The sequence below is a fragment of the Oncorhynchus keta genome, chromosome 33 (genome assembly GCF_023373465.1).
Source record: "Oncorhynchus keta strain PuntledgeMale-10-30-2019 chromosome 33, Oket_V2, whole genome shotgun sequence".
Taxonomy (NCBI): domain Eukaryota; kingdom Metazoa; phylum Chordata; class Actinopteri; order Salmoniformes; family Salmonidae; genus Oncorhynchus; species Oncorhynchus keta.
The window spans coordinates 20,235,848-20,253,109 of record NC_068453.1 but is presented as its reverse complement, the minus strand read 5'-3'; the positions used below and the strand labels follow the sequence as shown (position 1 = coordinate 20,253,109).

Sequence of the window (17,262 nt, the reverse complement as noted above, 5' to 3'; positions counted from 1 at the left end):
TGTGTTAATGAACAAAACCCGAAGGACCTAATAACACCTTGGGCACAGGAAACAAACAATCCCACATGCAGTACGCTGCTCCTTCCAAAGTGAGTATTTTTTATCTGCACAGGCACAATGTTTGTGGCTGTGGTGGTCTTTGTTCATCACCAGACAGAGAACTCCATGGTCAACTCATTTCTGTTTATCTGTTGACCATAGTGGAGACTATATAAAATAAGACAATTTAACTGACTTTTAGGAGCAACAATACTCTGATCTCTTGATTGATACATTTTTCCATCACCAAAACTCCTTATGGATAGCTGATAGTTTCCCCGTGAGGGGCTCACACTGAGGAAAATAAGTTGAGTGAATCAATGATCAGAGAAATTGAGTTTAATGAACAGAAGAACGTTGCGCTGTGTGGAACAGGCAAAGCTTTGCCTCGATTTTGAGCTGTTAACATGTTTGTGGGATTGGATTCGTACTTTGTCACACAGCACCCTCTTCTGGTGAAAAGGGAGCAGTTGAAATCAGAGAAATTTAAGTTAGGTATCTAACAAATCTGCTTCTGTCCAATCCATTCCACAAGTACAATAGAAATTAGTATCAAATCTAAAAACTAGTATCAAATCTAGAAACATGTTACAGACGGAGGTATATGTACCCCATATACTGGAGGTAGGCCGTTGTTCATTCTAGGACTAGGTGGAGGAGAAGAAAAACAAACTGAGCACTGAACGCAGAACAAGACAACTTGGTCCATTCAAAATGAATGTATTTAACTAGGCAAGTCAGTTAAAGAACAAATTCTTATTTACAATGACAGCCTAAACCCAGACGACGCTGGGCCAATTGTGGGCCGCTCTATGGGACTCCCAATCACGTCCGGTTGTGATTCAGCCTGGAATCAAAACAGGGTCTGTAGTGACAACTCTAGCACTGAGATGCAGTGTCTTAGACCACTGCCCCCACCCGGGAGCCTACAATAGGCATGTTTACAATAAAAGTACACAGAACAAAAATATAAAACATAAAATGCAACAATTTTACTGAGTTACAGTTCATAGAAGTAAATCAATTGAAATAAATGCATTTGGGCATAATCTACAGATTTCGCGACTGGGCAGTGCGCAGCCATGGGTGGACCTGGGAGGGCATAGGCCCACTCACAGGGGAGTCAGGCACAGCCAATCAGAACCCCACAAAAGGGCTTTATAAGACAGAAGTGTAGCGGTATCATCAGCTGTTCAGGTGGCTGGTCTCAAGATGATCCGGTAGGTGAAGATTCTCTAAAACATTGGAGGCAGCTTATGGTATAGAAATTAAACATTAAATTCTCTGGTAATAGCTCTGGTGGACATTTCTGCAGTCAGCACGCCAATTGCACACTCAAAACTTGAGACATCTGTAGCATTGGGTTGTGACAAAACGGCATTTTAGAGTGGCAGTTTGTCCCCAGCACAAGGTGCACCTGTGTAATGATCATGCTGTTTAATCAGTCTCTTGATACACACCACCCTTCTGGTGGATGGATTATCTTGGTAAAGGAGAAATGCTCACTACAGGGATGTAAACAAAATTGTGCACAAAATGAGAGCCTGTAGGTATGGAACATTCTGGGATCTTCTATTTAAGCTCATGAATCATGAGACCAACACTTACCATGTTGCATTTATATTTTTCTTCAGTGTATGTCCTGACTCAGACTCATGGTTTTGACCAGTATAATGCTGACATTGAAAGGCACTCCTCTAAAATTGATTATAACTAAGTATAATTTTTGGAATGACAATTCCAAATTCAAGATTTGACTGAAATACACAATGGGGTGGCAGGGTTAGAGCTGTGGACTTGTAATCGGAAGGTTGCAAGTTCGAATCCCCGAGCTGACAAGGTACAAATCTGTCATTCTGCCCCTGAACAGGCAGTTAACCCACTGTTCCTAGGCAGCCATTGAAAATAAGAATTTGTTCTTAACTGACTTGCCTAGTAAAATGGCCCCAAGCTGAAAAGACGTGGGATGACAGGACGCTTGCAGTGATACTCAAGGTTCCCCACAGCAGATGTAGTATCAGAGCAAGCATAACATACTCCTGCTATAATGCTTATTCACTTCAGCCATTTCAACAACCCAGTTCTAGTCTAGCAATTAATTGAATGTATTTGGGTGAAACCCAGAGGTTAGTGTTTAACTACTAAAAAAGGTAGACAATAAAATGGCATTGCCAGAAGCAGCACCACAGATATTAAGCGATGCAAGACTGCCCTCATAGGTCACCATCTGCACAGGTTCGCTTCACGCCGTTCACAGCGTGGTTGCCACGGGACCAAAACAGCTGAGCCCCATGCTTCAACGCTCTTGGTTGTGGAAATATACCCCATATGCCGGTTACTTTCTGCATCTACATCCTATCGCAGTCTACCTTTAAAACACTTTACAAGTAGTGCTTGATGGTCATTAATGAAACTATTACATCAAGCAAGTTTAAAGAAACAGGCCATAAATATTTTCTCCCTCAACTTTATTACATGAAAATGTACAGAGGTTAACGGTAAGACTTCTGGTAGCGGGCACGGGCTCCTGGTCCACCGAACTTCTTGGACTCGCAGCGACGAGGGTCAGCAACCAGCAGGGTCCTGTCATACTGGATCAGGATGTCCTTGATCTCCTTCTTGGAGGCCTCATCCACATCTGGCGGGATATTAACAGGACGGGTTAGTTAGTGAACCATCTTTCTTGACCAAATGGAAATGCAGCAATCATGCACCCGCCATCATCCAAAAGGGATAAAACCCAACATAGCAATATTGCTTCCTGCAAAAATTAGTCCAAAGTAACACTCAAATATTTTATCAACAGAGGCAATATTCCATTGAAAACAAGATTATGCATTATTTTGTGTACAGTAAAATTATTCTCTTACATTTCTGGTAGTATGCGACCAGGGCTTTGGAGATGGACTGACGAATAGCTGCAAGGAGAAGGCACAGCGTAAGACAAACGGCCATATTCAGTCAAGTACAGTTATTTCAAATCAAGGCATCAGTTTCTACTGAGATGATCTGGCTAAAGTGAAGTAGAGCAGCTTCCAGTTGTAAAAACAAGTCACCGTAGATCTGTGCTACATGTCCACCACCCTTCACTCGGACTCGGATGTCAACTCCAGCAAAACGCTCCTTGCCCAGCAACAGCACTGGCTCCAGCAGCTACAACAGAGAGAAACTTTGTCAAGGATGCACACAATGTCTATATCCTGCAGACACACATGCAGCAAGTAAACACAACCAGACATTTAGCTGAATGAAGACCCATGTTGAACTTGGGCTTAGTAAACCAACAGCAGCTCTATAAGAAGCCACGTTACACATACATGAAATAGTTAGCAACTGTTTCCTAAGGGACAAATTCACTAGAAGGGGACTGGTCCAACTCAAGTTGTCAAAATGCACCCCCTCACCAACAAAATGTGTTCCCCCTCACATGACCCTCCACTTGTACAGTAAAATAAATGGAACCCCCCCTCCCACCAGAATTAACTCAATAATGTTTGAGGCAAATGACAACCCTGTGTTTCTAAACGTGGATATCGACTGCCACTTCACCATGGTTTGTGGCACAGTCAATGCTACAGGTCTATGAGCCAGAAGGCTGGGGGTTCGCTGACTACCAGGCAAGCTCTTCTCTCCCTGCCAGTCACATTACACTAAGATCAGAGCCAGCTGCAAACAATCAGCTAGAGGTAAACAGACTAAACATTTTGAAGCCATATTTAAAATAGAGTGCCTTTGGAAAGTATTCAGACAAATGGACTTTTTCCAGATTTTGTTAAGTTTACAGCCCTATTCTAAAATGGATAAATAAAATTCTCAGCAATCTACACAATATCCCATAATGACAAAGCAAGTATCTGCAGCATTGAATATGGCAAAGAACACAGTGGCCTCCATCATTCTTAAATGGAAGACGTTTGGAACCACCAAGACTGTTCCTACAGCTGGCCTCCTGGCCAAACTGAGTAATCAGTGGAGAAGGGCCATGGTCAGGGAGGTGATCAAGAACCCAATAGTCACTGACAGAGATCTAGAGTTCCTCTATGGAGATGGGAGAACCCTCCAGAAGGACAACCATCTCTGCAGTGCTCCACCAATCAGGCCTTATAGTAGAGTGGCCATACGGAAGCTACTCCTCAGTAAAAGGCACATGACAGTCCACTTGGAGTTTGCTAAAAGGAACCTAAAGACTCAGACCATGAGAAAGATTATCTGGTCTGAAACCAAGATTGAACTCTTTGGCCTTAATGCTAAGCCTCACGTCTGGAGGAAACCTGGCACCATCCCTATGGCAAAGCATGGTTATGGCAGCATCATGCTGTTGGGATGTTTTTCAGCAGCAGATACTGGGAGACTAGTTCAGAGTTCAGCAAAGTTCAGAGTTCCTTGATGAAAACCTGCTGCAGATGGCTCAGGACGGGTCACATAGCCAAGACAGCCAAGACAACGCAGGAGTGAATATTCTAAAATCTCCATAAAAACAATGCGATTTCAGTTTCCTTCATGAAAATGTGTAGCCGGACAACATAGCAGGGAAAATGGTTAAATTTACCGGACATCCAAATGTATTCAGAGCCGACCTGGCACAGCCAGCGCCTTCAATAAACAAGGGATATTGGCCAAATGAGAAACCACCATTCCTTGTGTTTCGATTGTAGCATATGCCAAACCTTATACACTATTTTTGTATTGTTTTTCTGGCTACTTTCACAGTTCAGCTGGCAGATTTGAGCACTAAATGTATCAGGGATTTGCACGCATAGGCGTCATATAACACACTGGGGTTATTCCTAAAAAAAAAAACTAGGACTAACCCCAGAAGACAGCGAGAGATATGCCGGTGGCATGCTACGACACCAACATGCATTTCTTTATGGCAGAAGGCTACTGCATCTACAGATAGACGCAAAGGAGGCTTATGCATTAATTTTCAAACAGAATATATTTTTTATACAAACAATTAGATTATGGGGTAACACTGTTAGGCCTGAGTGTTCCTCACCTCAAGTTCACCTGTAAAGTCAGTTGGCGCACCACCTTCATATCATAGGCCTGCATTAGCTAAAGCTTAATAATAGCCACACCATACAACACTGTTTTATGGTAATATCAAAAGTCAAGCCATTGCTCATAAAGATACCAGCAGAAGAGCAAATCCCTTATTTTGAACAACAGTCCATTTCAATCTGCCTTTAAGGACTCACCTTGTACTGGAGTGTGGCTGGCTCAATCATCTCAAGGGGTCTGCCATTCACCTTGATAAGGCCATTCCCCCTCTTGCAGTGAGCAACAGCAGTGGCTGTTTTCTGCAAAGAGAGGTGTAACCTTTATTTAACTAGGCAAGTCAGTTAAGAACACATTCTTATTTACAATGACAGCCTACCGGGGAACAGTGGGTTAACTGCCTTGTTATGGGCAGAACGACAGTTTTTTTTTTTACCTTGTCGGTTCAGGGATTCGATCCAGCAACCTTTCAGTTACTGGCCCAAAACTAACCACTACTAACCCAAAATATACAGTAATGTTCACAACCATTTGCTAGGTTTTCGCTAATTACACGTGCACTTTTCTATGAAGCAGGTGTGGCTAAACAGAGAAAATTAACATTACAAACAAATGTTTTACACCCCCAAAAAAGGCATTCAGGGGATTGCTGATTAACAGTACTATTATAAGCAAAACTAATTAGCCAGCCAATGTATTAACCAAACACTGAGGTACATCATGAGGGATGAGTGGACCAAGTCATGGCAACTCGCTAGCTACAGTACAATTAGTTAAAGACGATGTAATAAAAAATAAATAAACACGACTCTAGTGTAACTAATGCAGTATTGTGGCATAATAAATCAGCGAACAAACGTTAGCTACCTCACAACATCAAACAATTGGCGTTGATTTAGCTGAACATTCTCTCCGGCATAAAATTAGCTAAATGATTAACGCAGCTAGCAGGCCGCAACATTTGTAGCTATTCATATCAATATGCCACTGGCTGCAATCAAGGCAGATTTAGACGCTTGACAATAAAGTTGTCAAATTGACGGTCACTTACATTTCCAAATGTAAATTTATAATTTTTTTTTTTTTGGGGGGGGTCAAATACAAATTGCTGGTCTATTTGGCTAACATGGCTGTACTAGCTAGCTGTCGTCAGTTTGTTGGCTCAACACGTGGAATAAATTCAGAGTTTACTCACTTTGCGTCCGAAAACCTGGACAGATTGCAGAGGACCTTTGGCCGGCATGTTTCTGAAACAATTAAATCACAATGATTACCTTCAAAAAATAATTAATAGATTATGTTTTTGCATTTGTAACTGAGCTCAAGCGGGAACATACCGTCTTCAGTTTTAGTGCCGTACGAAAAGACCGAAAGGGGGTTTCAAACACCGAAAATCAGGGGCAGTAGCACGACAGTTTGTGGCTTTGCAATGCATTTACGACAATTGCAAGCAGAGAGAAAAAGCCGATAATCTGGTCTGAAACTTCTGCACAATTCATTTTTTATTTTGTAGCAACAAAATGTATCACGTATTTTGATAATTTAAGTAAAATATTTGTATTTTACATGTTTAATTAATTCATAATGTCAATTTGGCCCATGAATTTACATTTTTGCCCAATTAGAAATTCATGGCCCAAATAATTTACATTGTCGGAATTAATTATGGCTGATTAATTAAACATTGTCCGTCAGAAAAAAAATACAAAAAATATATATAAATACGGTCTGACTGAAAAATATTGATGTCCAGAAGAGGCCACTGTACGAACACGTTTTTCAGAGGATGAAATAAATTGTAGATTAACTCTTTTGGTTTCCCACTTTCCGCACCACAGAGGCGCTGCATTTCAAACACATGAATAGACACATCCTCCTCCATTTACCCTCGCCTTTTGCCCTTGGGGGAATCCCCGAGGCAGTCTTTGCTGTCCAAACAATTAGCAAAGCAAGGTAAATTAGCAACGTAAAACCCTTAGCCCTCGTTCGTGATCATACAACTCCGTTCCCTCTGGACGCTGAAACGCCCCATAATTCAATTCGCGATGATTTCTTAACGGATGTACAAAGTCAGCCAAAATTTAAAACCAACATCCATATGGAAAAGTCAACATACACGTGTAAGTAAAAACAAATGTAAATAAGTGAGAAATGTTGCTACTAATGCACATGATGGCACAAACACGTATCGTAAAAGTAATTGTTTTTGTTTAGTTAGCTTTTGGAAACTATCTAGCGCATACAACTTTCCCTGACATCACACTTATACATAGTAATTTTCGATTTACCTGATATTGTCGGATGGCTAGCATGCTTTGTCTTCTAGCCAAGATATGAAATGCAGTCAAATGACTGTAGCGCATATAAAGCACACACACAACAGTTCCATGATCACTGAAAACAACCATGGGACGAACGAATGGCACATTTCCGGACAAGGGCGGTCAACTCAAATTAATTTGAGGGCTGAGGGGAAAATGTCTGTCTTATGTGTTTGGAACGCAAAAAGGGTTTTCCAAAAAGGGTCAAGTTTATCATTAGAGCCTTTGTAGGAGCATCGTTAAATCTCCGAGCTGTTTCCCCAAACCATTGCACTTGAACAAGCTCTTAATCTAACGCCTGACACAGACCACTTGTAGAAAAGGTAACATTAAGTGCTTTTTTTTGGCCTAAAAATAGAATTACATGATTTTTCTGTGACCGAGGATAACTTCCAAACAAAGTCGACTACAAATACAAAGTTGTCAATGTTTTTGCAACTGATCCAAACAGGGATGTATATAGAAAGACCAGATTCAAATTCATTTGTAGAATTAGGTTAGCTAGCTAACATTGCCATTAAATCACCTTACAAGCTTTGACACTTTCATGGGTTTGGAGTAATAACATGTTCATCTACTTAAGACACTGGCTCGAATATAGGTTGTGTCTTTAGATTATTATTTTTTTAAACGAAGGGCGAATGTTTAACTTCCCAAACCCTGGCCTGGTCTGCTTGGCAAGCGTTTCCAGAAGTCTGGAGATGTTACGCCTCGGTTTAGAAACTGTGATAAAGCCTTGCGTTTATTTTTGGTTTTGTGATGTTGGCAGTAGGTGCACTTGATTATGTGGCCCTATCGCCGGGAAGGCAAAAATGTTTGCATTTTGAACCATTTCATGTGTCTGAAGGTAGTACTCCGTCTACCTGGCAGCCCAGTGATCAAATCAATAGCACCTATAGGTCTATCGCTGGCCAATCAGATAGATCAGATCACTGCGTCTGCTCAGTTTCCTCGAGCCATAGACTGTAAAAACAAGCCCCGAACACATAGCAAAATGGATACTTGACATTTTAAAAACTTTTAAAACTGACTAGAGAGAGACTCAAAGATTACAGCAAAGAGCTGCTGTTTTTATGAGTAAGTTCATGTTTAAGTTGTTATTCCTAACTGTCAACACTTTGCACATTTTATGGCTCAGAAGTGTTGAACATTCTCCCTACTTCCTCTCGCTTACAACCAGCACTTCAGCTATAATGAATGAGTATAGCAAAGTGTTTCGATAAGCTTGTATTGTTATTAGTAGCGGCTTGTCTTTTTTAATATCGAGGACTATTTAACTTTCTCTGGTCATAGGATTAACAGCATTAATTGGTGCATGAGGTGCTTCTCCCCCTTGTTAGCAAGTAGAACTCTGTCTCCCTTCTGCACCGAGTGACACTTAGACCGTCTGTTGTAAGCCTTGGCTTGTCTCTTTTGTTACTTACTGGCATGCTGCTGGGCCAATGTCATGGCCTCTCTCATATCCTCACCCAGAGACTGGACATACTTATCCACATCTACTGTGTCCCCATCCAACAGCACACTTTCAAACATAACATCTACTGGCAACCTAGGGGTGTGTCCAAACATCAAGAAGAAGGGTGGAAACCCAGTAGTCTCGTGAACAGTTATAGGAGAATGTCAATGTGTTCAACATCTGAGGCCATTTAGCCTTGGACCTAGCTGGCAGAGCTCTAATAATCCCACCCAGTGTGTGATTCAGACGTTCTGCTTGACCGTTACCCATGGGATGATAAGGTGTGCTGTGGGACTTTTCAACACCAGATAACTGAAGTAATTCTGCAATAAGTAAACTCTCAAAGTTAGCACCCCTGTCAGAATGAATACAATCAGCGAACTCATAAATGCAGAATAAATTATTCCAGAGAACACGAGCAACAGTCTTAGCAGACAGGTTTGGACATGGATACGCACAGGCCAGCTTAGTAAAAGTGATCAGTCACTACTAACACATCAATAGACTTTTATTGTTTGAATCTTCTGCAGTCCAGAAATCAATACATGCAAGTTCTAAAGGCACTGTTGTCACAATGGAGACAAGTGGAGCTCTTGCTTCAGGCTCAAGTGCTTTACTCAACACACATCTCTTACAAGTGGGCCATGTATTCCTTGACATCCTTCTCCATAGATTCCCAGTAAAACCGCTGTCTCATGAGCCACAATGTGCGCTGCTGATCCTGATGGCCAGCATCATCATGAACTTCCTTCAACACAAGGCCTCTCAAAGACACAGGTACGACATACTGGAATATTTTCTTATTACACACTGGGTGTTTTGAGACACGATACAGAATCCCTAACTGCGTGGTGAGGTTTCCCCAGAGTGAAAACTGTTTCTTTAGCTTCAAGGACTCGCTCTCTCCTAGATGGGCGTCGGACTCTATCTACAAAGAACATGACTCTGCTGATGATAGGATCCAGTGACTGGTTATCACACAGCTCCTTGTGTGTAAGGACAGGTCAAGGGCTCTGACCCATGGACATCAACTTCTCAAGATGCTGCACATGTGAAACGGCCCTCACTGTGGCACCATCATCCCATCAGTGGTGAGCATGGAGGACAGCAGACACCTCTTCACAGGAAACCAACCCACTGACATTATCTCCAGCTCTACACAACTCACTCCCAGGAGCCATTGACGTTCTACAGCCAGCCTCAGGCTTTTCACAGGAGAGACGGAACATGTCTTGTACATCATCCACTCAAAGACCTCTGGCTTCCTCCAGCAGGACATCATATGGAATTCTTGTCAGTCGGTGCAGAACTTTGGAGCGGACAAATGGCTCTCTGCTCAAAGCATCAGCAACGACATTCTTGGGCCCTGGTATGTACTGGATATCAAAATCAAAGGGTGCCAGCTTTGCAACCCATCTCTCCTCGCATGCATCAAGTCTCTGCTTTGTAAGAATATATTTGAGTGGATTGTTGTCAGTCCACACAGTAAACTTATGCCCTTGCAGCCAATGGCTGAATTTATTATGAATTGCCCATTTCATGGCTAGAAATTCTCGCCGGTGAGCAGGATACTTGGATTGTGCATGATTAAGAGACTTCCCATCTTGCACTTGGGTTAGTACAGCTCCCAAACCACTAGTAGATGCATCAACAGAAAGTAAAAATGGCTGAGCAAAATGTGGATGAGCCAGCAGTGCCTGGTCAACTAGTGCTGCTTTCAAAGTTTCAAAAGCGAATTGACATTCGGCAGTCCAGTCTGCAGCAGTGAGCCTGCAAGAGGGACCAGGCCTCTTTCTGCCCTTGCCTCTCCTAGGCTTCTTCTGACATGTAGTCAGCTGAAACAATGGCCTAGCAACCATGGAACAATTCTCAATGTAGTGTTGATAGTATACTACCATACCAAGGAAGAACGGATTGTGCTAGGGGATGGAGTGACACCATCAGCTTCCATCATCTCACTCTCAGTCACATTTAAAATTGTTTGAACCCTAGCAGGGTCAGTGGCTATGCCCTCCTGAGAAATATGTGGCCCAAAAACTTAACAGACCTCAAAAACATGCACTTAGACGGAGACAGTTTAAGATTGTGCTCCTGCAACCACTGAAAAACCATCTCAAGTCTCTGCAGACTCTCTTTCTCCGTCTTAGCAAAAACCATCAGATCATCCAAATAGCAAAGGAGACTTAGAATGTTTTGGTCACCAAAGATGGTCAGCATCATTCTCATAAAAGTAGCTGGGCTGTTGCAAAGGTCTTGAGGTAAACGATTGTACTCGTGCAGACCTAAAGGAAAGGAAAAGGCAGTGTATTTCTTATCCTCTCCATGCAGTGGCACATTGTAGTACACTGAGGTCAAGTCCATTGTGCTGAAGAAGGCATTACCTCCCAGCGCAGCCAGTACATCAGCCTGAAGAGGCAGGGGATGAGCATCCTTTACTGTGTGGGCGTTTAACCACCTAAAGTCAGTATATAGACGCAAGTCCCCATTCTTTTTCCATACCAACACCAATGGTGAGGCATACTCACTGCTGGATTTTCTGACTATTTCCTTTTCCTCCATATTGTCCAGTGTTTCCCTGAGTTTGTGGTAATGAACTGGAGAAAGCCTACGACAGGGTAATCAAAATGGGCAGTCATCAGTCAGTCGTATGCGATGGCGGAACTCTTTTGCCTCTCCACAATCCAGGCTATGTCTAGAGAACACTGTGTCATACTTCTCAATTAAACCGACAAGTTTGTCTTTCCAGAACTGAGAAACTGGACACCCCTCAACAGACAGGCCTTGAAGTCTAATATTTCTCAGTGTACTGTTGCCATTAACTACACTGCCACCAACTGAACTCTTAGCTGTAAAGACTGCCATGTGAGCTGTCACATTGTACTTTTGCCACGTTCTGGTAAGCTGCTTGCTGCTTGACATCATCAAAATCCTCCAATGCAATGCAAGGATACACCTCTGCCACTTTAGCATTTGGTCTCAGGGTAACTGGCGAAGTTGTTGGATTCACAATCTTCAAAGGGAGCCACCCATCTCCTCACAGAAGCGTAACTACTCTCCCTACTAGTATGTGTCGATTCACACAACGAGACTGGGCTCAACAACAGTACTGCCCACAGAGAGTTTTGTCTTTGGGGGTAGGCGGCCCCACACCAGATGCTCACTCATGGGTTGGGGTGTTACTGCTCTCTTCAACTTAATGGTGCCCACTTTATCTGGAATGGAGTCTCCTCTCCATCTCTCCTGATTTGATAGGAGACGCAGGAAGTGGCTGTCATCACACTGGCCAGAAGGACCTGGCGTACCCACCACCCACCAGTAGCTGTCATTCGATTTGAACTGTCTAATCAGAGACTTCAACACGTTCGTGCCCACAATGAGTTCATCAACCTGCCCATCTACAATAAGCACTGGGACTACATAACTGAAGCCATAAAGCTGTATTTTTAAGTCACACATGCCCACTTGGCTAGTTTGCGTCCCACCACAACCCACCAGGTTGATGTCTGAAGGAGCTAGAAAGTTCCCCTCTACCACTCATGCCTCCCTCAACCGAGGTACAATATCTGTGCGCAGAGTAGTAGCCATGGATCCACTATCTAACATCCCCTTTAGCTCAACTTTATCCTGTACCAGCACGGTGGTGTAAAACAAGCTGTTATTCTGAGTAATTGTCATTGTGTTCTGAATAATTACTGTGTTCTTGGGTACTGACTCACAAAAATAAGAATAAATGGATTGGATATCATCATCAGTGGAGGAAACATTTGACCGCCCCACATTGCCCTCATCAGAATGGAGGCTTTCTAGTTTTCCTGAGACCTGCCAGTCTGTCCATCCCCAGGGCTCTTCCGCTTCTCAGTCTCACTACAGTCAAAGCTCATGTGGCCAGGAGAGAAGCACTTGAAACACAGCTGGTGCATCTGACAGTGAGCTCTGGTCCAGTGATTAGTGCTTCCACAGACGGCGCACTCACGCTTACATTTGGGAAACTGTTTTCACAGACTGAGTATTGCTGAGAAGAGCCTTCTCAAACAAATTCAAAACTTTCTCTAATGTCCCACTCTCAGATACAGATGGGGCCTGTTCTGGTTCACGGCCACATCGAGAAAACAATGATCTATTAGGTCTGCTCACAGGATCCACTTCCTCCTGGGGGGAGTCGGACAGCAGCCACCTGCTGTGAAAGTTGTGTTCTACATGCTTTACGCTCTCTTAACAGTTCATCCAAACGATCCTGTACCTCACTGGCTGTCCAGTCACGAAGGGGTTTGCATTTGAACACTTGGGCCAACTCTTTATCAGAACAGTTGCGTACAAACATGACTGCCAACTGATTGCGCATGGTTCTACCCTCACTTACAAGGTACTGTTCAGCTGCCTCTGCAGCTTTGTTAAGCCTAATCCAGAAATCTAGTGGACCCTCATTAGCATATGGTTTCATTGAATAGAAATCAACTAATGGCATACCTGAGCAGACAGTATCCCCAAAGTGTTGCTTGAGAACACTGAACACTGCCTTAACATCTGTGACAACAGGGTTGTTACGCATCCAGACTTTGGTCACATCCCGTGCCCTCCCCATGAGCCTGGACATCACTTCCCCAACATTCTCAGACCCAGTGCAACCCCTCTTCTCTAGGTAGACTCCCATTAGCTCCTCCCACTCCAGGACAGAGTACTTCTCTGTGCCATCACCCCTAAAGAGAGGTGGAGCACTAACCTCTGACTTCACAACCAAATTCAGCTTGGGCGCATCAATAAAAGTTGACCCACATTCTTCAGGCAGGGGAAACTGCTTGGGTTGGTGAGGGGAATGGGCAGGAGAAAGACTTGAAGTCCCAGGCTGCAGTAAACTCGCTCTGATAGGAGAATGTATCTCTGAACCAATCTGCTTAATGAGGTCACTAAAGCTGACTCGGAGGTGTCCCATTATTACTGAGGACTAGGGATGATGGTACATCAAAAGACAAGAGGTGGGATACCCTGGTCAGGTGGAGTAAACAGCCTACCCCTCCCAGTGCTTGTAAACTCAGGACTAGCAAACACTACTCCCAGGAGCTGATTGTACAAGTGGTGTAAATGCAAGGACACCCCTCCCTCTACCCACACTAAAATCGCCAGCATAACTCATTTTATGGAGTTGAGTCTTCCATGGCTCATTAGAGCACTAAAATACAATGTAATTTACTGCAGACAAATACAAAAAAAAAAAGCAATAAACAAATTCCCTGAAAACATGCAAATTAACACCAATAGCCTCATCTAGTGAATATGCTACATTCACCTTCACTATTTACAGTATACATTCACTTATAGCGAATCATCAAGTGCGCAGGCGCAGATCGCGCATCTCCTCCACATACATAGCTCCGGTGGTCGGCTTGGGCTGACCAGTCGGCAGGTCGCGGCACCAGTTTGTACGGTGGTTCGTTCTGCATTGTGTACTTTTAATTAGGACGCTGCCACAACTGAAGGTCTGCTAGTTGAATTATTTTTATTTGCCCTGCACACGAAGAGACAACACACATTATGTTAACCCTTGGTGCAGTCCTAGCTCTCAGGCACCTTGCTAGCCGAAGGTCAGGCAAAAGAGAACAATAAGGGGTCACGGAAATACAGATAACCCGCGATGGGCCAAACCAAAATATACAAAACTTTTACAATCACACGTATGTACAATATTGATATGAAAAAGTGTTTGTACACCAAAGAAAAACATTAGCTATGCAGCTGTAATTAACAAAAAAAACACACTGAATTATTATTATCATCAAATTATTAACATCCCCTCTTGACCTGGCCTATTTGAATTGGTCCTTGTGTGCAATTTGGTGCATAATCTAGGGGAACAACATCACACTGCTACACAGGCCATCAGTCCAGTAAAACAGAATATAGAGTACCAGTCAAAAGTTTTAACACACCTACTCATTCAAGGGTTTTTCTTTATTTGTACTATTTTCTACATTGTAGAATAATAGTGAAGACATCAAAACTATGAAATAACACATATGGAATCATGTAGTAACCAAAAAAGTGTTAAACAAGTGAAAAAATACTTTGCACACTCTTGGCATTATCTCAACCAGCTTCACCTGGAATGCTTTTTCAACAGTCTTGAAGGCGTTTCCACATATGCTGAGCACTTGTTGGCTGCTTTTCCTTCACTCTGCAGTCCAACTCATCCCAAAGCATCTCAATTGGGTTGAGGTCAGGTGATTGTGGAGGCCAGGTCATCTGATGCCGCACTCCATCACTCTATTTCTTGGTCAAATAGCCCTTACACAGCCTGGAGGTGTCTTGGGTCATTGTCCTGTTGAAAAACAAATTATAGTCCCACTAAGCGCATACCAGATGGGATGGCATATCGCTGCAGATTGCTGTGTGCCTTGAATTCTAAATAAATCACTGACAGTGTCACCAGCAAAGCACCCCCCACAACATCACACCTTCTCCTCCATGCTTCACGGTGGGAAACCGTGCATGTGTATGCAGTGATCATCCGTTCACCAACTCTGCGTCTCACAAAGACACAGCGATTGGAACCAAAAGTCTCAAATTTGGACTCGTCAGACCAAAGGACAGATTTCCACTGGTCTAATGCCCATTGCTCGTGTAACTTGGCCCAAGAAAGTCTCTTCTTATTGGTGTGCTTTAGTAGTGGTTTCATTTAGAGGTCGACCGATCATGATTTTTCAACGCCGATACCGATTTATTGGAGGACTAAAGACGCCGATACCGTTTAATCGGAAAATTTTGACTTTATTTTATTATTTATTTGTAATAATGACAATTACAACAGTACTGAATGTACACTTATTTTAACTTTAATATAATACATCAATAAAATCAATTTAGCCTCAAATAAATAATGTAACGTGTTCAATTAGGTTTAAATAATGCAAAAACAAAGTGTTGGAGAAGAAAGTAAAAGTGCAATATGTGCTATGTAAGAAAGCTAACATTTAAGTTCCTTGCTCAGAACATGAGAAAATATGAAAGCTGGTGGTTCCTTTTAACATGAGTCTTCAATAAGAAAGTAAGAAGTTTTAGGTTGTAGTTATTATTGGAATTATAGGACTATTTCCCTCTATACCATTTGTATTTCATTAACCTTTGCCTATTGGATGTTCTTCTAGGCACTTTAGTATTGCCAGTGTAACAGTATAGCTTCCGTCCCTCTCCTCGCCCCTCTCTGGGCTCGAACCAGGAACACAACGACATCAGCCACCCTCGAAGCAGCATTACCCATGCAGAGCAAGGGGAACAACCACTCCAAGGCTCAGAGCGAGTGATGTTTGAAACGCTATTGGCGCGCGCTAACTAGCTAGCCATTTCACTTCGGTTACACCAGCCGCATCTCGGGAGTTGATAGGCTTGAAGTAATAAACAGCGCAATGCTTGAGGCACAACGAAGAGCTGCTGGCAAAACGCCCGAAAGTGCTGTTTGATTGAATGTTTACGTGCCTGCTTCTGCCTACCACCGCTCAGTCAGATACTTAGATACTTAGATACTTGTATGCTCAGTCAGATGATATGCAACGCAGGACATGCTAGATAATATCTAGTAATATCATCAACCATGTGTAGTTAACTAGTGATTATGATTGATTGATTGATTGTTTTTTATAAGATAAGTTTAACTAGCTAGCAACTTACCTTGACTCACTGCAGTCGCGTAACAGGCAAGTCTCCTTGTGGAGTGCAACGATAGAGATGCAGGTCGTTATTGCGTTGGACTAGTTAACTGTAAGGTTGCAAGATTGGATCCCCCGAGCTGACAAGGTGAAAATCTGTCGTTCTGCCCATGAACGAGGCAGTTAACCCACCGTTCCTAGGCCGTCATTGAAAATAAGAATGTGTTCTTAACTGACTTGCCCAGTTAAATAATTATTAAATAAAGGTGTAAAAAAAACACAGATTTCCGATTATTATGAAAACTTGAAATCAGCCCTAATTAATCGGCCATTCCAATTAATCGGTCGACCTCTAGTATATTTGCAGCAATTCGACCTTTTAGGCCTGATTCACACAGTCTCCTCTGAACAGTTGATGTTGAGATGTGCCTGGTCTGCAATATGAGGTGCAGTTAACTCTAATGAACTTATCCTCTGTTTCTCTTCTGTTTACCACTCCTAACTTGTCACAGCACAACTGATTGGCTTACACGCATTAAGAAGGAAAGAAATAACACAAATGTAACTTAACAAGGCACACCCGTTAATTTAAATGCATTCCAGGTGACTATCTCATGAAGCTGGTTGAGAGAATGCCAAACGTGTGCAAAGCTATCATCAAGGGAAAGGCTGGGTACTTTGAAGAATCTCAAATATAAAATACGTTTTGAATTGAACACTTTTGGTTACTACATGAATTCATGTGTTATTTAATAGTTTTGAAGTCTTCACTATTATTCTACAATGTATAAAATAGAAAAAAGAAAGA

At 42.6% G+C, this 17,262-nt stretch overlaps 1 protein-coding gene and 1 long non-coding RNA gene across 5 annotated transcripts; one reads left to right on the top strand and one right to left on the bottom strand.

Moving 5' to 3' along the window:
* Positions 1-2,490: 2,490 nt before the first annotated feature.
* On the bottom strand, positions 2,491-7,352 carry LOC118366369 (40S ribosomal protein S16). Of its 3 annotated transcripts, none has more exons than XM_035748987.2 (6): positions 7,329-7,352; positions 6,236-6,287; positions 5,241-5,342; positions 3,096-3,192; positions 2,910-2,957; positions 2,491-2,677 (listed from the first exon to the last, which is right to left on the bottom strand). In XM_035748987.2, exons 2-6 carry the CDS (start codon positions 6,281-6,283, stop codon positions 2,532-2,534), a joined length of 441 nt encoding a protein of 146 aa, XP_035604880.1. In that variant the 5' UTR covers positions 6,284-6,287; positions 7,329-7,352; the 3' UTR covers positions 2,491-2,531. The 3 variants fall into 3 exon arrangements, with proteins under 3 accessions (XP_035604880.1, XP_052348368.1, XP_035604879.1); XM_052492408.1 differs by lacking the exon at positions 7,329-7,352 and adding an exon at positions 6,927-7,020; XM_035748986.2 differs by lacking the exon at positions 7,329-7,352 and adding an exon at positions 6,378-6,524.
* On the top strand, positions 7,028-17,232 carry LOC118366370 (uncharacterized). Of its 2 annotated transcripts, none has more exons than XR_004821936.2 (3): positions 7,028-7,160; positions 9,490-9,594; positions 9,704-17,232. It is a non-coding gene; the product is annotated as an uncharacterized LOC118366370 (long non-coding RNA). The 2 variants fall into 2 exon arrangements; XR_004821935.2 differs by lacking the exon at positions 7,028-7,160 and adding an exon at positions 7,499-8,438.
* Positions 17,233-17,262: the final 30 nt, after the last annotated feature.